Genomic DNA, 24992 nt, shown 5'->3' on the forward strand with positions numbered 1-24992 from the left:
GTTGAAACAGTGATATATTTTTTCAAGATTTCTTCATAAATAGAAAGTTCAGAAGAATAGCCTTTACTGCCACTTTTGATTTAATTTGTCCTTGATGAATAATTGTATTATTTCTTAAACATTAAAAATCTCCTCTTTTTTTATGTTTTGTAATTTTTTAATATATTTTTTTCTTCTGTAAAACACAATTGGTGAATTTTTGAAGAGTATCCTGCCCACTCGTTTCCATATAATGTAAGTGAATGGGTGTGTCGACTTACAAAATGACAAAAAGCACCATAAACTTCCCCTCAGCCTTGGTGAGCATAAGAGACTTTTTTCAAAAATACTCCCATTTCTGAAATGAACGACAAATGTCACACATACTACGCAAGTGGTGTATATCCAAACATTTTAAATGTCTGTGCCATTATAATTTTGAGAGTTTCAGCAGAGAAGTGTTTCATTGTGTAACAACTTAAAGGGGTCATGTGATGTTGCTAAAAATAACATTATTTTGTGTATTTGGTGTAATGAAATGTGTTTATGCGGTTTAAGGTTCAAAAAACACATTATTTTCCACATTCTGCACATTATTGTTTCTCCTCTATGCCCCGCCTTTCTGAAACACGTCGATTTTTACAAAGCTCATCGGTCTGAAAAGCGAGGTGTGCTCTGATTGGCCAGCTATCCAGTGCGTTGTGATTGGCCGAATACCTCAAGCGTGTGACGGAAATGTTACGCCCCTTACCATATTGTGATGCCTTGTCCCGGCCGGAGCGACGAGACAAAAACATTAAAACCTATTATAAACGAGGCATTTGTTGCATCCAGTGGGGACATAATTACGGATTATAATGACTTATACTGTCTTTTTACGCGTTGCATTGCATCGCGCCGCGTAAACATAAAACCATGTCTGCATTTGTGATCGGAGAAATGACAAACTACAAACGCTACTCTACACTGCTCAAAGCTTGCGTTTGAATCGTCAGTGGCAAAATCTTTCAATATAAAAAACGTACTTACAGTCTGTGAGTCAGAACAGCCGGCATTGTAGTCTACTCTACCAGGATCAGGAAACAGTCCTCCATAAAATGCGCTGCACACACCTGAATATTTGGGTTGAACTGTGTTAGAACGAGCCGTTTTAGGTAGGCGTGGTTGACTCTTAACCTTTATAAAGAATATCTCTTTGGATTTGAGACTTTAGTCTTTGCAACTTTACAGATCTTCTTTATGCACCAAGAGCTTGTAACACGTCAAAGAGAAAAGAAAAATTGAAATCGCATCATATGACCCCTTTAAATTTCAGACATTTGGTGCACTTTAAATTCTTTCAAAAACATGTGGATGAAAAATGTGATGTTGTTTCTATATTTTTGTCTAAAGGTTTTTGTTTGTATTTCCTAAAGGTACCATGGCTATAGACATGCAGGAAATTAACATTCCGTCCAGTTTAGGTTCATCGCTCTCAATTGAAACTAATACATCTGAGAAGAGAAAACCAAACATGGTTCCTGTTCTGGTATTGCCTGATTCACCTTCCTTTCAGACTGGCAACCTGCTCATCGATGAGTCAAAGAGCCCGTGTCAGCCCTGCACTAGAAATGAAGGCAGCAATGGGTAATTATTTCTTTCACTGAGAGAGAAAATAATCTGCTTGTTTGATTAAATGTCAACAAAGAAACACTGAGTAATGTCAAGACGGCTGCTACGGGAATGAGATCTCCTGAACTTTTTTGCAGTTACATTAAGGGATATCCTCCAGATTTACCCTACATCGGAAGCTCACCGATACTTTGCCATTTACGGAAAGAGAAAGCACCCAAATGTTGTATGCAGCTAGAAAAGGTATTACATACAGTATCTTGATTACACTTGGGTGGACAATCTAAATTTACAACAATAATTGTACTAAATTACAAGTAGAAAAGAAAAGTTTAAGTTAAAGTGATTAAAAGCAACAGTAAAAACATTTACAAAAGATTTCCATTTCAAATAAATGGTGTTCTTTTCAACTTCTAAAAATGTATCACAGTTTCCACAAAAATATTAAGCAGCACCGCTGTTTTCAACATTGATAATAAGAAGAAATGTTTCTTGAGCAGCAAATCAGCATATTACACTGATTTCTGAACGATCATGCAACACTGAACAAGTTGTTTCCATTGTGGTCCTTGATAGTAATATTGCATTGCTTTATTTTCATGTCAGTTTTTGTCCAAGACCTGCAACCACAAAGACAAAGAAGATGTCAAAGCATACGGTTTGAAGAATAAGCTCATCATTGTGTCTGCTGAGACCACCGGAAATGGCCTGTACAACTTCATCCTCCCATTACGAGCCTCTTACAGATCAGAGAATGAACTGTGTCCCATCGTGCTGCTCTTGGAACATGAGTAAACATCCTTTATTTACACATTACTCTCCTTCACCTCGTTAATTGAGCTTTACTTTAGTTGCCAATATCTTGTAGTCTTGTAGTTATAGTTACATTTTCCCTGATGTCTACATAATATTGAATTTCTATTTTTTTAGGCCAGGCGCAGAGTTTCTTGAGACTGTCTGTTGGTTCCCAATGACATATTACTTGCTTGGATCAATCGACAGGCAAGAGACATTATCATGAAACATGAAACATTATCGTGTTTGTTTGTATCCCATCCTCAAATAATCCATTTACAATTTGTCGTCCGCAAGAAGATAAGCCTGCTGTTGTACACTGAGTGTCACCTTCTTGGGATAACAAAGACATTGTATTAGCTCACTCACTTGACAGTAGAGTGCCGAAGGAACAAGTCCTAAAACCCAGAAACAAATGAGCATTTTTGAACTTCTGATTCCATCATTCTGAATTCAGAAAACCTGGGTTATTGTCATTCTAAACCCCACTTTTAACCCCAGGTGTAGTTTAGTAGTGGGGTTAGCACTGCTGTTTACCCGGGGTTATGAAAGCCTACTCTGGAGCAAGGTTAGCACTGCTTATGTGGTGCCAAATGTGTACAGTGTAAAACAATGTCATGTTAGAATGTTATGGCTAGATGCTTAGTAACAGATTCCCACTCACATGCCTCGTATTCATGTGCTTTGGACAGTCACAGAAACATTGTGCATTGAGTGAAAAATGGTGGCAGAAAATTGATCATTTGGAGGGAAGAAAAGACTGTCTCATACCTTCATAGACCAACAATGTAATTCCAGAAAAACTAGTAGTATAGTCAGCAATATGTAAGATGCTAGAGCCATCATGTAAACAGACCACACGTTACGTTCATCTGATCAATGACACTGACAACGCAAATAGGAGTGTTGCGTTGAATCACACTTGGGGGAAACTTCGAATACTGAAGCCTGATTTGTTAACATTTGCGCAGCTGCACAAACCTCTGGCATTTCAGCCTACCAAAACAGGCAGTACTGACTGCCTATATAAGTCAGCCCTGAATGACATTCAGTCATATTCTTTCGACTGAGAAGCGGCAGCGTCATTAGTAACCAGAGCGTTCCCTTTTGAAATGGTCTCTCACATTGTGTTAAATCACGCATGGGGAACAATATACCATAGCGCCATGGTAGAAGTGCAGAACAGAAGCCGTCCTGCAATCCCAGCCCTAGGGTGCCGCCATGAGGGCCCTAAGAAACATAGGCTAACCTGTGAGGCTCAGACCACCGGCTGGAGCACGCAGTCAAGACACTGTAGACCACTCACTAGGGGTCCAAGACAATTATGTGGACAAGATCCGTGCCTGAAGGGCAGGGATGTCCAGATCATAAATCCTAGCAAAGGTAGATGGTGATGACCAGCCAGCTGCCTGGCAAATATCCCCAATGGTAACTCCACTGGTCCAAGCCCAGGAGGAAGCCATCCCCCTAGTGGAGTGGGCCCTCACTGAAATGGGGGCACTCAGAGCCCACTGAGGCATAAGCCAGGGCTACTGCATGAACTATCCAGCAGAATAATCTCAGCTTCGTAACTGGCAGCCCTTTAGAGCGGTCTCCGAAACACACAACGAGCTCCTCTGACTGCCGATATTGGCTAGAGCGCTCCACATAAATCCTGAGGGCCTGGACCAGGCAAAGTAAGTTAGCTTAGAGTAGAGAGCACTTTAAGTTAGTAACCTAGCTTGGGTTTGAAGATGACCTTACAGTCGTTTGGCCCAATCGCCAAACAGGAAGCACTCACCAAGAACACTTGAAAGTCACCCACACACTTGACAGATACTAAATCTAGCAGCAGGGTGGTCTTAAGCAACAAGGACTGGAAGTCAGCCACCTGGAGCGACTCAAACGGAGGGCCTTGATGACTGTAGACAGGTCTCAAATAGGAACAGTATGAGGGCAAGATGGGTTAAGTCTCCTGGCTCTATTGAGCATGGAAGGGGTGCGCCCCTTATCCAGCAGCTCTTTTAAAAAGGACAAGTGGTTGCTAGCTCACAAGACGATGGGTCTTCGTTTTGGATTGCACACCAGTCAGAAAAGAGGGACCAGTTTAGGGCATAGAGGGAACCTCTTGCTTGAGAAAGGAGGTCTTTCCTCAGTGGAATCAGCCAGGGAACTGTTGATGACAGCTGTATTAGGTCGGGGAACCACAACTGGTTTCCCCGACCAGTTGTGGTTCCCTGACCTGGCTGGCAGAGTGGAGCCACCAGTAGGACTGAGCATCCAGTCTCCCTGATCTGTCTGATGAGCTGAAGGAGCAGAACAATCAGGGGAAAAGGTGCAAGGATCTGTTTCAAAGTCAGCATCCTGTATGGCCGCCTCATTAAGGAGCAATTCAGGAGACTGAAATCTAGGATGGGCCTGAGCCCACCATCTGTCTTTGGGATGAGAAAATGATGGCTTCCTGACTCCTTGTTCTCTGGTAGGACCGCTTTAATGGCTCGCTTCACCAGCAGATACTGCACTTCGGAGAGCATCATTGTCCTGAACTGAAGTTTGGACCACGCCTTTGAAGCAGGGAGGTGTGCGAGTGAATTGAAGCGAGTAGCCTCGTTTTATAGTTTGCAGAACCCAACTTGACATGCCTGGGATGGCTTCCCAAGACTGCAGAAGGGCAGCAAGGGGTCTGAGTTTTCTGGACGGCATGTTACTGCACAGAGGCAGTGAACTGACCACCGAGTTGTTGTGAAGAAGGGAAGTGCTCTTCAAGGGATCAGTGGAAGTGAGGGTGGCGGAGTTGGAAGAGTGAGCCGAGTAGGGTGAGTTTGTCATGAACTTCTGGAAAGAATGGTGCTGGTCTCTGATGGTTTGTTCGGCATGTGCAAAGTGTGAGGGATGGCCCAGCTTTGACAGTGTGAACAAAGGCTTCAACACCCAGAGCTAAATTGGGGATTGGAATGCAAACGCAAGACTTCTTCAAGGGATCAGTGGAAGTGAGGGTGGCGGAGTTGGAAGAGTGAGCCGAGTAGGGTGAGTTTGTCATGAACTTCTGGAAAGAATGGTGCTGGTCTCTGATGGGAGGCTCACTGGTGGTGCTCTGGCAAAAATATTTCATCCAGACGGCTCCGGACGGGCTCTACTGGGGCTGACCACTCCAAGCCAAGTTCTTGAACAGCCTTCATGCAAATGAGCTAGCTGTCCACACTGGGCCGTACACCACCCTTGGGCAGAAGGGAGCCGGGGACCTCCACGGAGCTGGACTAATCCTCTGTATTAGAGGCTGGCAGTGACATGGAATCATCGGCAGCATCCTCTTCAGATCCTCCAAAGGGTAGCATGACGCTCGTTTCAGATAAAGAGTGCTGATCCTCTTGGGAAAAAAGCACAGGAAATCATCTCGCTGTGGAGAGGGCGAGACATGCGGGCCTTGCGCTGGCATGAGCTCACTCGAGGCTGTCTTCTCAGGCCTCTGACTTCGCTGTTTCTCCCTCCGAGGCTCCTGGGAGGAGAGAAACTGGAGAGCATGGGGAGTGGAGAGGGAAGGGGACACCTTCACTGACAAAGGTGTTCTGCAAGTGTAGAGAGGCAAGACTCATGCTCTCACAATGAGAGCAATCTGTCTCAGTGAGCGCCGCCTCAGCGTGCGCACGGCCTAGGCAAGGGAAACACTCACTGTGCTCGTCTGACTCGTGCAGGGGTGCCCTGCATGTTCCACATTTGTGGTGTGGCAATCTGAATCAGACGTCACTGAAATTTGCTCAATTAGAACTGAAAATTTGCTCTGAACTGTCACCGGAAGCTGCAGGGGAGAAACGCTGAGAGGGAGAGCATCTTTCCTCTGCTGGGACTCTTCTACGTGAGTAGCAGGCTTCTTGTTCTTTGTCTTCAGAGTCCAGTGGGGAGATGATCTTTACAGTGAAGGAGAATGATTCAGATGAAATGGCATTCAGTGGCAACTTATATAGGTAGTCGGGCCAGCCTGTTTTGGCAGGCTGAAATGCCATAGGTTTGTGCAGCTGCACAAACATTAACAAACGTCAGGCTTTAGTATTCAGAGGAAAACTGAGCTTGCCCCAAGTGTGATTCAACACAACATGAGAGACCATTTCAAAAGCTAACCAGATTTCTCCAGGGTTTCTAATGAATAAAGACAATGAAGTCATGCCACCGTGGTGTAGGCCTAGTTTGTTTATAGCCTAACTACAGCTTTTCACTTTTGGTGATTGTATCTAGGCTTAAAATTCAATAAAAGTTGTGTTAATTTGATAATTTTGATGAACAAAATATGTAAGAATCATAAATTTTTGTTGATCGCAGAGCTTACATTTTCTGCAATAATTCAAAAGCCAATGGCAAATCTTACTGGCTTCTTGTCTAGGAAACCAGAGTGATGCAAATCTATCTATCTCCTTACAGTCTGGATGACCTGTTGCGTTGTGGCGTCTCGTTTGCTGCTAATATGGTGGTTGTGGATAAGGAGAGCACCATGTCCGCTGAGGAAGACTATATGGCTGATGCAAAAACTATCGTTAATGTCCAGACCCTGTTCAGGTCAGAGACTGCTTGAGATTTTGAGATTCCCAAAGGGTTCAATATATTTGAAATTACCCATATGTAATGAAGTTGCAATTTAGTACGTTTAAAATAAATTTCTTAATCAAGTACTTCACATGTCAACACTTCAAAATAAGTGTATTTTGTTTTTTTTTAAAGCATGGCAAAATATTATTAAATAATAATTGAAAATATGCTTTAAAAACTTTCAATTTGACATTATTACAAAGTGCACTATTTAAAAGTCAAATAAAAGTTCGCCAGAAATGAACATTTTGCCATAATTATCCACCCTTGAAGTTGTTTCAAACCTGTATGAGGTTCTTTCTTCTGTTGCAAACAAAAAAAGATATATACTTCTTCTAAATATTTTCTTTTGTGTTCAGCAGAAGAAATTGTTAGGAAACATAGTCATGAAACTGTACCCTCTTTAAGCACACTTTAGGTACACTCTTTAGTTGGATTTTTATTTCATTATAATATCATAGTATTTTTTTTTTTTTTTTTTTTTGTAAAAACATCCTTGTTAGATTGTAAGTGCTTATTCAGTTCAGTTAAGAGCACTTGTTTTTCACAAGGGAACAGAAGATCTTAAGTAACTGAAATGAATGGCTGGTCTATAGGTTGTTCTCCGGCCTCAACATCATCACAGAGTTAACCCATCCCGCTAACATGAGATTCATGCAGTTCAGTGTAAAGGACGGTCACACAATGGCCTTCTCCAAACTAGAGAAGGTGAGCAGACATTCATAACATGCTTTCTGTCACTCTCATTTGAATAAATCATAAAATAAGGGTTTTGCTTTGATTATACTGTTTGGGCCTAAACCTTCTTCCATGTTTTTTTGCATGGCTTCACGGAGCAGAAGGAAAGAGAGAAAGGCTCAAACCTGTCCTTCATATTTCGCCTGCCTTTTGCAGCTGGTAGGGTGTTTAGCATTGGGATGCTGGACACACTGCTATATCAGGTACTAAGACAACAAGTGCTGCTGCCTGTTGAGCTGAAATTATTTTTGCCTGTGTGCCTGCTAACGGCCACTAGATGGAAACATTAGCAAGAATGGAGATACTAGATGTAAACACTAGATGTCCTTACAAATACAGATCACATTACATATCAGTCATTATAGTTGTGGAACTCGATTTAGCACATTAAACTATTTTCTTGCCTATATACAATACCATTCAAATGTTTGGGGTCAATAAGTTTTTTTTTTTTTTTTAGAAATAAAAAAATACTTTTATTAAGCATGGATGCATTAAATTGATTAAAAAAAAGTCACAGTAACAATTTTTACAAAAGACTTCTACTTCAAATAAATTCATTTTTTTTCTATTCATCAAATAGTCCTGCACATAATTAAAAAAAATTTCTTAAGCCTTCTGAAGGTGTTAGGGATTCTATGAGAGAGGACTCAAATGCAGAATGAGTGATCAGTTTATTTACAATACTGACAGGACAAGAGATGGTGAGGAGGGGAGTGGACACAGCTCAAACAGAAGGCAGGGATAAGACTCGTAGACAGGCAGGCTGAGAGAAGGGTCCAGCCTGGGATGACAGTAGGCCAGTGAGGGGAAGAGGCTGTGCAGATGGAGACCGGAGGTTGGCAGCGGTGGCCTGACAGGAACACGAAGCTCGGCCACTCCACACTCATGGTCTCTCAGGCACTGCACAGGCCTAGCTGTGAGTCAGATCCAGGGAGAAGACCGGTAGCTCAGTCTGCAGGACAGGACAGGACAGGACGGGACGGAAGACAGACAAGGGTCTAGAACAAAACTCTACAAACTAATAAATAGGGAATACTCCATATAAAAAAAAAATAGTAGATGAACTAGCAAACACAGAGAAGATAGAATAACGAACTGGCAAACCAAAAGGGAAAGGGAGAACAATATAAAGGAGCAGAGCTCATGGTCTCTCAGGCACTGCACAGGCCTAGTTGTGAGTCAGATCCAGGGAGAAGACCGGTAGCTCAGTCTGCATGACAGGACAGGACAGGACGGGACGGAAGACAGACAAGGGACTAGAACAAAACTCTACAAACTAATAAATAGGGAATACTCCATATAAAAAAAAAATAGTAGATGAACTAGCAAACACAGAGAAGATAGAATAACGAACTGGCAAACCAAAAGGGAAAGGGAGAACAATATAAAGGAGCAGAGAACATGAGGAACAGGTGACAACATTCAGACAAATGAGGACTCAAAAAGGACTAGACTAGGGGGCGTGGTAATGGGTAACAAGGAGGCAGGACGAGAGGAGCACATGGCAAACACAAACAAAGACAAAGCCATGTGCTCTTAAACACAACACAAACTGGGAAACATTTAACAAAGACAGGACAGAGAAGACTGTCAGGTGAGATCCCTGGATCATGAAGATGAAGGATCATGTGGCACTGAAGACTGCAGTAATGGTGATGAAAATTCAGCTTTGATCCCAGGAATAAATTACATTTTACATTTTTTTAAATTACATAAATTAAAATAGAAAACACTTCTTTTAAACTGCAGTAATTTTACAACATTACTGTTTTACTGTATTTTTGATCAAATAAATGCAGCTGAAAGAAAGACTTCTTTCAAAAATGTAAAAAAAATCTTACTAACCCTGAACATTTGAATGCTATATATGCTCTTGCTGTTGGAAATCATAAATGTTCATGCCTTTAAATTTGTCTATAATTGTACTAGGAGTGCTTCTGTTGTTTCAGTGTTTTGTTAAGGATTATATGATAACCATTACCAAACTGCTGCTTGGACTAGAAACCACACCAAAATCTGGTTTTTTATGTTCCGTAAGTATGACGTTTAACATTAGCACAGTCCCCACATCTTCATTTAAATGACTTTTATTATATTGCTATTTTTGATGTTGCTTTAGCGGTGTTACAGTGTTGTATATTACATTTCAGATGAGTATCACAGAGGAAGTCTTGTGCATTGAGACGTATGGCAGACTGTATGAAATGCTCTCCTCCACTGTAGGAGACATTCCCATCGGCATCTACAGGACTGAGTCTCAGATACTTGAACCTCCTCAGGTTTCATTACGTTCAATCCAACCACAACATGTACACTTTTAGATCAAGAGAAACAGTTACACTGGGAAGCAAGGGATAGGCAGGAGCCAGCTTTACCCTTATTAGTCATTACTCAATTATGTGAACTCCACAAAACTTGAACAAAATTGGAATAGCCTTCCTGATAACGAACCCCGGACTTTATCAGGAAGGCTATTCCAGAACAATCATCATCCACAAAACGTATAATCTTTTTTTTTCAGGATTCTTTGATTAAGTATATGTATTGCCATTTTTTGTATCAATTTAATGCATCCTTGCTGAATACATTAATTTATAGAAAAAAAGAAAGATTGCTTCTGTCACAAAATAAAAAAATGATAGTTACACAAGATCATTGTGACTTTTTATCTCACAATTCTGACTTTTTTTCTCAGAATTGCATGATATTAACTCAAAGTTATGAGTTATAAAGTCAGAATTAAGTCAAGATATTAATTTGCAATTCTGACTTTTTTTCTCACAATTGCGAGTTTATATCCAACAATTCTGGCTTCTTCTTTTCTCAGAATTGTGAGATATAATCTCGTAATTGCAGGTATATAAGTCCAATTCTGACATTTTCTTATGACTGCAAGTTTATATCTCACAATTCTAACTTTATAACTCACAACTACGAGTTTAAATGATGCAATTCTCAGAAAAGAAGTCAGAATTGCGAGATGTAAACATGTAAAAAGTCAGAGAAGTTGCGATTACCTTTTTTATTTTTTATTTAATGGCAGAAACGGGCTTCCATATTAATAAAGCTTGGAACTGCCCAATGTCCAGTTTTTCAACAAATGAGAGAAATTCAGGAAAATTGAGTTGTCACTCAGTATGTGCTAGTTTTGTAACCAAATGTTGGTTATTGCCAAACATTTGTCCCTAATTTGAAATGAAAGTTGTTGGATAATTTTTCTCATTATAACATTGGTAACAAAGTTAAATACTTATATATAATAAAAACTGAGAAAATGCAATTAGATGTTACAATTTTTTGGAATTGTTCCTTTTAAAAAGAAAAAGAGAATGCAGTAACAGGGCTATTAAAATAAAAAATGTTCTGCAGTTAATTGAATAAAAGTTACAGATTAAGAGGTTAAAATTATGTATTGTAAATATCAGCATATTGGAAATATCAAGAACGACGAGACAAACCTTCTTTTTCTTTCTTCTAGACTCCACAATCCCAAATGTCAGACAAGCTGTCAGTCTTTGAGGAGGAAAAGGACCCGGAGGAGCAACAGCAGGGTCCAGACATCCAGACTCATTCTCTGCGTCGAAGGAGCATGCAGTGGGCATCCAATCTGCTGGGGCCGTGGCAGGCCGAGCGCGAAGCAGACAGACTGAGCCAGCAGCGCGGCATCCTGCTCTCATGCTCCGAGAGACAGGAGCTCGCTGAGCTGGTCAAGAAACGCATGAAGAACCTGGGGCTCTCCACATGGGGATTCGGTGAGATGCCAGTCGAATTTTACAGTGAAATCATTTCAGAATGAAGGATGTTATTTAGAATGTCTAGAACCGGGGTGCACAATTAACCTTTCCTTAATTATCTGACAAACCGTATTTAACTGGCAGCCTAACTTTTCAGTTTTCATTGACTTTGGAAGACGGTGAGCCATTCTAAAATGACTGAAACCCTCTGACAGCAGGTTGTCCAGATGAAGGCCAATAGCAGTCAATAGCAAGAGAAGATTTCTAGAATATTGCATCTTTACAATGTCACTAACTCATTCAAGTTCCCCAAAAAGACTGGTCGTCCACGAAAGACAAATGCACAGAGGACAAGATAACGTGGAGAATCTCAGTGGGCATTCGGTTCAGCACTGCAGCTGGAATTGCTTACCAGTTCAGCGCTGAACAGAGTAAGAATCTGTCTCGGCTTACAGTGTCTTGACCTTTAAGGGAAGTCAGAATGAAATGGAGCTTTTCCACTGCGTGGTATGGCTCGGCACGGTTCAGTACGGCACAGCACGGCTCGCGTTTCCACTGCAGTTCAGTACCGCTTTAGAGTGGGCGGGATTATTCACATGTCGTTATAGTTGCGCCGCCTCAATTCCCGTGACTCCTGAAAAACTTTTTCAGTCCGTGTCGCCCCATCAAGCTCTCGCTGGATCCGCTCCTCTGCTATCATGGTGGAGGAGGAAGTGTCATGGTTTGAGAGATGTTTTCTGCAGCAGGAGTTGGGCCTCTTATACAGCTAAATGGCAGAGTGAATTCAAAATTTTTATCAGAACCTCCTGCAGCAAAATGCTGTTCCTTCCCTGCGTTCATCGTCCAATTAGCCAGCAATTTTCATACAGGACAATGCCTCCTATCACACAGCAAAACATTGTCCAGTCCAGAGTCCTGAGCCAAACCCGATTGAAATTCTCCAGAAAATCCTTGGTGACAAAGTTATGGTTAAGAGTCACCGAACTGTGGAAGAAGAGTGGACCAAGATCACACCAGAGCAGTGTGAGAGACTAGTGATGTCCTGCAGCCACAGATGTGCTTAAGTCATTCAAAGCAAGGGCCTCCCTTCCTACTAGTTTTTGACTGCTGTAACCTTAGAAATTTTAGTTGTAATCTTTCTTCGTGCTACAATCATTGCTGTTCTCTTTTGATCACTGTGTTTTCCACAAAGTAAAGGCTTTTTGTTGCAGTGCCTTGGTTATTTTGTAAAACAGTGTTCTGCTAGCATGGTATAGCCACAACTAAAATTCCTTCAAATTTTGAATGATGAAGATTACATTATTTCTGAAAAAAATCAACTGTTCCTAAATTGTTCTCTAATTTTGATCTCCACTATATATATTTGTTTTTAAATGTATTTGATTTCATACCTCCTATTTTCAGTTGAGTGTCTCATTATCATTAAATGGTTTTGGAGTTCTGGAGTATTACACATTGTAATGACTGAAAACCTCTAGAACAGGGGTTCTCAACTCTGGCCCTCGAGGTCCACGCTCCTGCAGAGTTTAGCTCCAACCTTGATTAAACTCACCTGCCTGTAGCTTTCTAGTGATCCTGAACACCTTGATGAGCTTGTCATTGTGTATTTGATTAGGGTTGGAGTCAAAATCTGGAGAAAAGTGGACCTCGAGGGCCAGAGTTGGGAACCCCAGCTCTAGAAGAAGATTGTAGTTATATTGTTAACATTTGTCTCTCAATCCAGATGAGACGAATAATGACCAGAGCAGTCACTCATACGCCTTAATCAACCCGTCACCAGATACAAGACTGGAGCTCAATGACATTGTGTAAGTGAAGCTCAATCTATTGGGACACTGCATCAAATTCTAGCAAAATTGTGATTTCTTATTTTCTTACTTATTAGTCTATTTTAGTAGTTTTGCATTGTAATAGACACAATTTTATTATTATTGTTTTTTTAAATAATTTAAATCATACTAAATTAAATCCTGGGTTACACTTTTTGATATTCCACTTTAGACATTTTAATAACTATAAGTAACTTTGCAACTACATGTCAACTAATTCTCATTCATTTGCAACTACATGTCTACTAACTCTCAGAGTACTGTTAGGTTAGGTTTAGGGTTAGTAGAATAAGTTGACATATACTTGCAAAGTTTCTGATAGTCAGTATGTTGTATGTAGTGAACCCATCCAAATAAAGTGTAAGAAGATATTAAGCAGACAGTCTACTAATGCTCTAATGACTGCTAGTTGACATTTAACAGCAAAGTTACTTACTGTTAGTAGAATGTCTAAAGTGCACTAAGTAAAGTGTTACCAAATCCTGTACAGCTAACACTACATATAATAATAATAATAAATAATATATTATAATAATATGATCATATATATTATATATATTCACACATATATTATATTTTATTGATTGCCCAAAACAGTGCAATTACAGTAGGGGCGTTTTTTATTTTAATGAGAATTTAGAGGTGAAATTTGCTTAATTGTCAGTTGTTACGAAAAATAGAAAACTATGTCACTATAAAACAAATCTTACTGATCTAAAAAAGGACATTTTATTTTTAAAAATTTATTTCTTATGATTTCTTGTATAAATTTCATTTCTATATATTGTATTTCTGTTTATTGTCCATGCTGTCTGTTGCTTTTAGGATGCAGTATGACCTAGACATGACATTCAGCCTAATGGTTGTACCTTATATATGTGGCTGTAGTTTTATGTACTTTTCAATTGTATTTGTTTTGGTTTCAGGTACATAATCCGTAAAGATCCTGTCTCATTAAAGCTGAACAATACTGACAACAGCATGAGGAGCGATTTACAAATAAGAGACAGGAACACAAAGAATAATCTCTGAATGGAGATCACAATCACAACAGCTGTTTATCTTCACTGTGACACGAGTAATGTTTGTTCTTCAGCATCAGGTTAATCAGCTCTGAAAGCCATTAATGTATTACCTATACACAGCTCAGAATAATGCATGTAAAGCCTTCGCTTTATCGTACTGTATTTGTTCCAGCCAGCACGCTCCTGTCCCGCTTCATGCTAAGACTGACACACAGAGTTCAAAGGTCACAGACAGTGATCCAGTTAAAGTTCTGTTTCTGGCTGGAACTCACATTAGGCAGCTGCTGGATTCCTGTCAGACCCAACTGCAGTAATGCATGGATCTGCATTTCTCACATCCCACTATATTTATATACATAGTGCCAGTGTAACCCACCTATAAAGACCACAAAATATCTACCAATAAAAATATTGAAAACACTGGATATCAACAATTACTTAAAGTAATATTTCAACCCAAAATTAAGATTCTGTCATTATTTGCATGTTTTGTGGTGCTCTAAACCCATATGCTTTTACTGTTCTGTGGAGCAAAAAATATAATAATTTCACTCATATAGTTACAAATTCAGCTGAAAGCCATAAACTTGGGGAAATAATGACAGGAGTGTGTGAAGTGTGCAGGACTGGTTTTGATCACACAAGAGAAAAGAATCATGTTTTGATGAATCAGAATTATGACAAAAATAAAAAATTAGATGTCATAACTATGGGATAAAAGGTCCAAACAAAAAAAAAAGTTGAAACCGACTTAAACTGATGTCATAATTGATAGTCAAAATTTGGATAAAATTCAAAATTATGACAAAACAAAATCTAAACTGTGAGTCAATTACGTTGAAATTGACATGTCAAAACTGACAGTCAAGAGTCAAAACTGAGATGTCATTACAGAGACAAAATATCAAATGACAAAAAAAATTGAGTTAAATTATAACAAAGTTGAAAATGAGATAGTCTAAACTGAAAAGGTATTAAAAACAGATGCTCTACCAAGGGTGCGACACTCACTCTTAAAGAATTCCAATTTTATTGATCAAAAAACGCGAGGTTTCGGCCATAGTCAAGGCCTTCTTCAGACATCAAGAACACTGACACATACTGCATTTTGCACTGTTATAATCAGCAACAGGCGCTACTCTACTAAATGTGGGAATGGCTTCCTATCAACAAAAAAAGGAAATTAAAAAAAAGAGAAAAGTCCTAACAAGAAAAAAGCAACAACAACGATCAAATATGACATACCATAATTTTTGATTAATTCAATTCAATTCACATTTATTTGTATACTGCTTTTCATAATACAAATCTTTGCAAAGCAGCTTCACAGAAAATTAAAATTTCTACATTAGGAGTAGCCTATCAGTAGTGACTGTAAATTTATAAAACGGATAGTTCAGGTTCTACCATCTTGCTTGTTCCACAGGTTTATGTTAAGGCTGATATTCCCTGTGGCATCCTGATATTGAAGAACTTAAAGAGAGGGAATAAGATGAGCTGTTCTTTCTTGTCTCACGTCGATAGATTACATTTCCCTCTTAGTTTGGGGGCAGGACCAGATGACGGATACGAGGAAGTTAATATATCCATTTTGACTTTCCACATATGCACATACCCCACAGAATAGTCATGTTAATCTTTATAAAATTTGTCTTGTTTCCTCACTTGTAGCTCCTCATAAGCCTGCAAGGCTTTCTCTTTTTCAGACATTTTAAAGTGGTGAAGAAAAGATGATGATCCTCCATATTTTAATTTAATGCTGTTTCAATTCTGTTCAAATCAGTTTCAAGAACTGTTTCCCTCTTCTGTAAAAAAAAGTAATCGTCGAGATGTCAGTCCAAGCCAAGATGTCAGTCCAAGCCTTTTAAAAATCACCATCATCTTACCAAGAAGATATTCAGATAACGTTATGCCATGTAAATAGGTCTTATCCAAATTTGACTTGGAAGTTTTCCACTCATCCCACAGTGGAGATAATAGTTCTTGTCCATCATCAAAAAGAGATTCCTGAAGAATGGTACTTTCAAAAGGGTTGTCACTCAAAAAAAAAAGAGGTATAGTCTAAATTGAAGTCCATAACTGACAGTCCAAAGTATGACCAATTCAAAATATGAGATAAAAAGCCCCAATTATGACGAAAAAGTGGGAAACCATTTCCATCACATAAGAAAAAAATCTTTTAATGAATTATAATTCTGACACAAATCAAAATTATGAGATTGAAACGCCATTGACAAAAGTCTGTTATGGCAAGTTGAAATTGTCAAGAAAAGTCTAAGCTGACATAATAAAGGACAGTCAGATTTATTAGGGAAAAGTAATTTTCAATGTTTTATCTTAGTATCTCTTTTATATTAGTTAGGTTTGATTTGTGTGATTTACTAAAGCATTTTTTTTTATTTGGTGCTTCTGTAGAATACTGTGTGCAATATACGATTTTCTACATGACCAACTGTATTTGCCACGATGTGCAATATACTGTACACTAGAGAGACCATGCTTTAACAATCATCTCTCTTCCTTATATCAGTGTTGGAATCCAATGATTTCATCCCATCTTTTTTTCTGAGAAATTACATTACAGTTTTAGTCTGGCTTTCTGATAGATGGTTTTGCCAGTGCCATTTTAACGCCAACAAACAGACATTAAAAAATAAACCCTCTCAATGCACCAGCAAACACAAGATGCACAACATTCATAAAAATATTTAGAGCCGTTTAAAGTCGTTCTGTTCTAAAAAAATAAAAAAAACACTGTATAACGGCATGCTTGATAATGCACCTGCTAGCAGCTGAACCAGCCAAACCTGTTGATCAGAGACCATGGACTTTTTGTGCCTGTGAAATTCACTAATGTGACCGCACAAACTTACAACGTTGTCACAGGCTCTTCTGAAACAAAGAGGAAAAATATGCATCACTTGTTTATACATTTTTAATATTATTTTTTAAATAATAATCCACATTCAACAAAATGTTTAAAAACAGACATTACTTTTCAAACGCATATATACAAAAACCAATGCGTAAACGGCTTCAAATCACCACATCGCGTCTGCACTAAGCGAGATGCACGCGAGCTGTCACTTGCACAATCGAGGCAGTATCGTATCGTCACTACAGTTTATAATTTGCATTTCTCAAGTCTTGCCAGTATTCAGCACTCGCGCGCTCTAGAGACGGTGCGCTCATGCACACTCAAAGCGCAAACACATATAGCGTTCACCTCGTGCCTGCGCTGTTAAGGCCAATTCACATACACCTCACGAAATCAGGCTAGCTATTGGGCAACAATTTCCCCATTGTAAAAACAAAAATGCACTGCATGATCAAACAATTAGGTGAGAAAAAGGTCCAAAAAATGCCCCCCTCCACCCCTCAAAAAATCCCCCCACAAGAGTCACTAAAGAGGGGAATTCCCCCCATTTTCAAAAATGAAATTCAGGCCAAGAATGGATGTCTGTAAAAATCCTGATTGGAGTTGCACTATAAATAATTCTACATGTTAAAAAGAAGGCTTCAAAAAGATTGGTATTGGTGATCGTATCAGCAGGTACTGCTTCCTGTGATCGACGATCGGTGATCGGCTCCAAAAATCCTGATCGGCGCACTTAATAGTAATTAGATGCAAGCAGTATTTGCCTTAGTAAAAAAGTAATATATTTAAAATACATTTATTTCATACTAAGTATAGTTCAAACCTATTAACATATTTACTGACCTATTGCTTGAGACTTACTGATATAAAAATTATAATGAAATTTTATTTGGAGTACTACTTGTGCACAATCCACATTTCTTAATATTAAGCCTAAAATGTGTTTTAATGTCATTATTGATGAAGATTGTATGATCTTTGAATAATATCGATCTTTAAATGCAAGATATTTAAAGTGTACCTAAAGTATACTTGCAATAGTTTAACTTTAGCACAATCAAATATACTTGAAACGGGGCGACTGAGAGAGACGTGCGGATCCATATGCAAAGCTTTTATTAAAAGACATGGTCAAAAACAGGAATTGGTCAGACGATGGCAAACAGGTATGTTGAAGACAAGACAAAGAGTAGTCCGGTAAACAGGCGTGGGTCAATCGACGGCGAACGTAATCCAAAGGGCGAGGCAAAGGGGTAATTCAAAACAGGCCAGAATCCAGGCGAGAAGCATACAGTATCCAAACAGGGTGCGATGACAGGGGTAATCCAGAGCAAGCCAAAATCCAAGGCAGGCAGAGAACACACAGAAACGAGATACACAGACTAGGATCAAAACACGGGAAAACAGGCAATGAGCAAGACTAGATTAAACTAGGAACTAAGACTGGGGAAACTAGATTGGCTCCGTAAAGTAGCTATCACTAGGAGAGCGATAAACGCTAGACAATACTCGGCCCTGAATGGTGGTTAGGGCCTCGTATTTAAAGTGTGTGTGATTGGCTGCAGGTGAGTGCGTAATTAGTGCAATGGAACATGGGAGATGTAATCTGGGGTGACATGTAACAGTCTGTGTAATAGGAGAGTCAATGTAATGGAAGAGCGATCTCTGGTGGCAATCGGACGGAAGGCCACGGACAGGATTTGTGACAATACTTAAGTATATCTTTAGTTGGACTTCAGCACTACTTCTGCGGAATTAAAGTGCATTAAGTACAAAATTTGTTCCAATTTAGCAGAATTTAAGTATAGGTATACCAGTTTAGTATACCAGAAGCACATTTAGAAGTAAATTGTAAAATTTTTTTTTTACAACAAAGGAATACCAACATGGTAACTTCTGAACAAAAAGACTTGGTGAATGGGCAATGATAAAACAGATGCAGAATCGATTCTTCTATAATATTACAAAAGGAACATAAAGAAGATACATTCTGAGAAAACCTGCTCAAGAGTAAGTTACAAGGTTAATATTTATGAACAATCTTGAAATGGAGTTCTTTAATTTTACTTGGAATACAAAATTTGTGAGGAGAGGTCCATAGGTTATCCAGAACAGAGTTCGGATAACAAATATTCCATTTAGATCGTGATTTAGGGAGGTTCCTTGGAGTTGAAGAAAGCGCATTTCTAATAAAGAAGTTATTGCATTTTTTATCTAATACATGAATACCATTGATTGCAAGTGTAGGAATATAATTATTTAAATAGCCATGTTTTAAATAGCACCTTTAAATAATGACTCGTCCCTGGTCATTGTCGCCTATCAATGACGTAATATCCGCATATCCTCAGTTTCCGCTTGTAGAAACTATGGCAACACGGACACAAATGCTGCAGTACAGTTAAACTAAATCCATTACGGCTGTCGCGAATAAACTGAAAATGAAAACGAAAAGTGTTGACCGCAGCATTAAATTTAGATCTGCTCAATGTTGCACCATGATTTTTTTAACCTGTTTTTACAGTGTTGCTCATAATAACCAATTACACACTAGTGGCGAAAACTTACATATTGTGCCTTTAAAACAAAATTTGGACAAATTAGATGAACTCTCCAAAAAATGCACTGCAAAAAATGCTTTTCTTACTTAGTTTTTTTGTCTTGTTTCCAGCCAAAATATCTAAAAATATTTCCCACTGGTAGGGTAATTGATGAACGAACTCACCAACCACATACAGGCAGGAAAAACTTCCCTAAACCTACCACACACACGTATGACTGAGGCCTGAAACCAATCTGTGAATATCGGAATCCATGTGCTTTTTTCCTGTTTACACGTTCATGGGTCATATCTGATCTGTGCCACATGGAAGGAAAAAATAATCTGAATTGGGTAACTTGGGTATCTGGGTGCTGACATGAAAAAAAAGCCCCTCATTTGTTATTTGTGACCCTGGACCACAAAACCAGTCATGGTAAATTTTTTGAAATTGAGATTTATACATCATCTGAAAGCTGAATAAATAAGAGTTCCATTGATGTATGGTTTGTTAGGACAGGACAATATTTGGCTGCGATACAACTATTTGAAAATCTGAAATCTGAGGGTGCAAAAAAAATGAAATATTGAGAAAATCACCTTTAAAGCTGTCCAACTGAAGTTCTTAGCAATGCATATTACTAAACAAAAATTAAGTTTTGATATATTTACGGTATGAAATTTACTAACTATCTTCATGGAACATGATCTTTACTTAATATCCTAATTATTTTTGGCATAAAAGAAAAATCTATAATTTTGACCCATACAATGTATTGTTGGCTATTGCTACAAATATACCCGTGCTACTTATGACTGGTTTTGTGCTCCAGGGTCACATTTGAGAAGCATTTACTCACATAAGCAACATATAAAAATATCTAATTTGTTTCCTCCAAGTATTTCAGTGTATAGTGAACTTCCTCAGTGTATAGTGTATATAATAACCAACTGTGTGTAATTTTTTCAATATTACTTTGCCATTTTAAAGGCTCATGGTGAGATGAAGGGCATGCAAGTTGGCCTTGTAATAGACTATGAAGTTGCACTGCAGTACACCTTTTTACATGAGGTCTTCAACATGGGAATTGTGCTGGAGGAGAAGGTTGTATTACACAGCGTACCATGCCATGCTCATTTAATCAGCCACCATGGATTCCAAAAGAAAACCGAACACGGCAGGAGGAGGAAGCACTACTGCTTGCTGAATTAATCGAACAGCGGAAATATGTTATAAAAGGCAAGTTCGCGCACGTCTCTGTCTCCTCCGTGCCATTACAAGCCCCTACTGGGGGGCTTATCTATCTATCTATTTGGAACAAAACAACTCCAACCAAACCCCCCACCCACTGTAGGCATTCCCACTCCAAGTTGAACTCAAAAGTTGGCAGCCCTAATTTAAGGCAGCAACTGATCTGAAGCATGAACTTATTTATACTACCTATTGCAAACAGTGACAAATATCTGCACCTCAGTACATTATAAAACAGTATATTACCTACACCTTCCCCTAACCCTACTTGATACTTTATTTTCAGCTTTTCAATTATTTCCTTCATTTTTATTGAAAATAAATGCCTTTCTGATGTGATTTGAGATGTGAAAAGGGAGAAGAACAAGTGCGGCAAAAAGGCGGATTCGGACTCGGGTTGATCGCATCAAAAAGACTGCAATACGTGCTTTACCATCTACAACACTAGAGCTGTTGTTGTAGACAGCTGTCTTTTGTAATGTTGTACACCCTTACCAAAAAGTAGTATACTTCAAGTTTATTTTAGTAAGTATACTTAAGTAAAGTTCAAGTATATTTTTAAGTATACTTTATGTCGTAAGTATACAAATATCAGTGTACTAGTAGTATACTTGTAAGTGTACTATTTCAATACTCCTTGGGACTAAATTGGCTCTGACAAGTACATAAAGCCCATTTCTGAGAAGTACATAAAAAGTAGACAAAGTATACTTTCCTATTTTTAGTTTAAAAGAAGTATACTAATAGCACACTTGAATAAACGTATTTTTCGTAAGGGGTAGCCCAACCACACGTTGGTGGGCGTAGTTAAATAGCCTCTGCCAACAAGGCAGGCTAGTTGCACTACGTGTAAATGGACACAGTTTTAATTATGAATACAAATAAAAAAGAATAATTGGGTTAGGTATAGCTTTCTATACATTATTCGTTCATGTGACAGCTGAATGTCTTTTCAGGTTTACAGGCCTTGTGTTTCATGTCATGGTTTTATTATTAATCTCGATTTCTCTAAATGATTCACTTGTGTGCGAAAATTGTTGCTTAATAAGAGATTATATTTTCGGTTTGTTTTTCAGCAAACCCTACAGTATGCCTTAAGAAAACATCAGAATATGGGACGAGTTGCATGGGATTATTTAATGACATTATTATTGATTATGATTATTTGAGAAAAAAAGGTGGTTATTTAAAATGGACAGGTGCAAGCATGATTTTTGTAAAGGTATGGTAACATAAGGTAATACAACTTTAGAACAAAATCAGGTTGACTAATTATTTATTGACTTTATCCATACAATCCCATAGTGTGGAGAGAGAGAGAGAGATTAAAATAATAAGGGTTACAAATATAAAGAGCACATAAATGGTGTGCTGGGGCTACTAAACCTGCAATTTGCTTGCGGTGCTTGATGTTGCTAAGTCTGAGTCAGGTGTACATCGTTGATCATTATTCAAGTAAAAATATCTTCTTTGCACTCAGACTGTAAAGAAAAGGAGTGGCAAACCATAGGATGAGGTAGAGACTTAAATGACAAGAGCTATAAAAAGATACAATGGCAAAGCCCACAGCATCTATCTGCAACAGGACTGACGAACAGCGAGCATCTCATTCAGTCCAAGAGAAAGGTACGTCAAACCAGACAACACAAAGGCTGTAGTAGCAACAATTATAATAATAATATTTCTATAATAAACAGATTTCCTTCTAACCTTTAAAACACTGTTTGTGTGAACTGTTTTGTTTAAACTCTAAAGTGCAATGTTTTGTAGAACTAAAACTACAGCCAAGTTAACACTTTAAAATATTAATAATATATCAGTTCAAAAGCGTTCACAGCATTTGTGTTTTTGTACACTGAGGACACATAAAACTGCTTTCTGGTGTACACAAGCAAGCAGTTGTTGATTGGTGCACTATGCCTGCAAAATATATTTTATAATATATTATTTGAATAAATTGTAAAATAGCAATAGTGCAGTGAAAAATACTATGAACTACGAAAGGCTAAATTTCAACTTCACTTATATGTTGTGACATTAAGGATTTTCAGCTGTAGCACATGATCATTTTGGTGAACAACTAATTTGGTCTCATTTGCTTTGTGTTTTTATTTGAAGCCTGATGGATGCAAACCACATGAGATGATCATTTAAGTTTTAGTACTGAAAGCAGCACAAAAACAGATGTTTCACACTTGCACAAAGTTGATTCCACAAGGACCAGGGTGGAACTGGTCCATCCACAATGTTTATGTATACCAAGAAGAGTGTAGCACACTGAGCTCCATTTGAAAATGCCACATTTAAATCTATTACACATAATTAAAATATTGCACATTTTGTGCAGTATCATAAGTAAATAAATTTTTTTCCCTTTTTTATTTGCAGGTTTCCACATATCTGGACTCGCTGTTTACTCTGCGAGGCTTGACAAATCCAACGAACCCAAAGAGATCATGCGATGGAAGATGAGGCACAGATACTGCAGTGTGGCCCTTTTCCTCATTGTGCTCGTGTTTGTGGTAGGCCTCGTTATTCAGGGTCACTGGCTTTTTCCACACAAAATCCAAAATCCCAACAAGTTGAGGGAGCTTAAAGAGTCCCCTACTCCTCTAACATCAAATGAAAATGTCATCTCAGCTTCAGATGAAAGTTTGCAGCAGGGGTTGGAAAACTCCTTGCTTTTGAACATCAGTTCGAGCGAAGAGATGACAGCGGCGTGGATACTTAGAGTTGAGCCTTACATGTACATCCTCAACGAGCCGAACGCATGTCTGCAGCGAGCTCCTTTCTTAGTGCTTTTGATTGCGGCTGAGCCCACGAAAACGGACGCCAGGGACGCAATCAGGAAAACATGGGCCGATGAAAGCGTGGCTGGGGGTTTGGGGTTCATCCGCCTTTTTTTCATAGGTGTAAATAAAGACACCCAAAGAAATGGCAGCAAACTGCAGCACACAATAGAGTTAGAAAGTCATCGATATCATGATATCATCCAGCAAGATTACAGGGATACTTACAACAACCTTACCCTGAAAACGCTGATGGGGATGTACTGGATCACAAAGTACTGTCCCGAGGCCAAATACGTCATGAAGACAGACAGTGACATGTTTGTCAACACCGAATACCTCATAGAAAAACTCCTAAAGCCCGAAGGGCAACCAAAACAAAGATATTTTACAGGACACCTTATGCCAGACCTGTCCCCAAACCGAAACAAAGAGAGTAAATGGTACATGCCCCTAGAAGTGTATCCTGGTAGACGATACCCCACATTTTGTTCGATGTGGCTCGAAGGATTTACGTGGCATCTCTGACCGTACCCAGACTGCATTTAGAAGATGTTTACGTGGGTATATGTCTAGCTAAACTGAAGATAGAACCAACGCCACCACCAAATGAACTGCTGTTCAATCACTGGCGAGTGCCCTACTCTAGCTGTAGGTACAGCAACCTGATCACCTCTCATGGGTTTCATTCCAATGAGCTCATCCAGTACTGGCAGCATCTGCAGAGCAACAAGCACAATCCCTGTCAAACGACTGGGTAGAAGGTTTTATCATCAAGTTGTGACGACGTTTCGTACTTTTCGAAGGTTTAAAGCACAGATTAAAGCACAGGAGGGTTCTGGACAACCTTACCGGTGTTTTTTTATTTGATTTTCACTACTGTAATTTTTATGATTGGTCATCTTTACAAATCTGAATGATTAAATTGTTATAAAACACAAGTTGTTTTAAATATGAATTCTTATGATGAATAGGATTGTAAACATGCAGCAAAATAGGTCTTTAAAGGGATAGTTCACCCAAAAATGAAAATTCTGTCATTAATTACTCACCCTCATGTCGTTCCAAACCCGGAAGACCTTCGTTCATCTTTGGAACACAAATTAAGATATTTTTGATGACATCTGAGAGCTTTCTGAACCTCCATATACAGCTAGGGTCCTACCACGTTCAAGGCCCAGAAAGGTACCAAGAACTTTGTAAAAATAGTCCATGTGACATCAGGGGTTCAACCGTAATTTTATGAAGCTACGAGAATACTTT

General features: G+C 38.8%; 1 protein-coding gene and 1 pseudogene across 2 annotated transcripts in view; both read left to right on the forward strand.

Annotated features, from left to right (window-relative positions):
• The window catches only part of kcnt2a (potassium channel, subfamily T, member 2a), a 32775-nt gene extending 18051 nt beyond the window's left edge, over positions 1–14724 (forward strand). The window contains exons 17-28 of one of the 2 annotated variants that reach the window (XM_016537376.1): positions 1395–1605; positions 1728–1833; positions 2209–2381; positions 2521–2592; positions 6778–6912; positions 7539–7650; positions 7782–7883; positions 9633–9716; positions 9834–9962; positions 11162–11435; positions 13141–13225; positions 14173–14724. In XM_016537376.1, coding sequence (XP_016392862.1) covers positions 1395–1605; positions 1728–1833; positions 2209–2381; positions 2521–2592; positions 6778–6912; positions 7539–7650; positions 7782–7883; positions 9633–9716; positions 9834–9962; positions 11162–11435; positions 13141–13225; positions 14173–14278 — 1589 coding nt within the window. In that variant the 3' untranslated portion in view covers positions 14279–14724. The remainder of the gene's footprint in view (positions 1–1394; positions 1606–1727; positions 1834–2208; positions 2382–2520; positions 2593–6777; positions 6913–7538; positions 7651–7781; positions 7884–9632; positions 9717–9833; positions 9963–11161; positions 11436–13140; positions 13226–14172) is intronic. The other variant, XM_016537377.1, reaches the window with a different exon arrangement.
• Positions 14725–22493: 7769 nt separating this feature from the next.
• Positions 22494–24490, forward strand: LOC107727491 (beta-1,3-galactosyltransferase 2-like; annotated as a pseudogene).
• Positions 24491–24992: the final 502 nt, after the last annotated feature.

Source organism: Sinocyclocheilus rhinocerous, unplaced genomic scaffold (assembly GCF_001515625.1).
Source record: "Sinocyclocheilus rhinocerous isolate Xijiao unplaced genomic scaffold, SAMN03320098_v1.1 scaffold306, whole genome shotgun sequence".
Lineage (NCBI taxonomy): Eukaryota > Metazoa > Chordata > Actinopteri > Cypriniformes > Cyprinidae > Sinocyclocheilus > Sinocyclocheilus rhinocerous.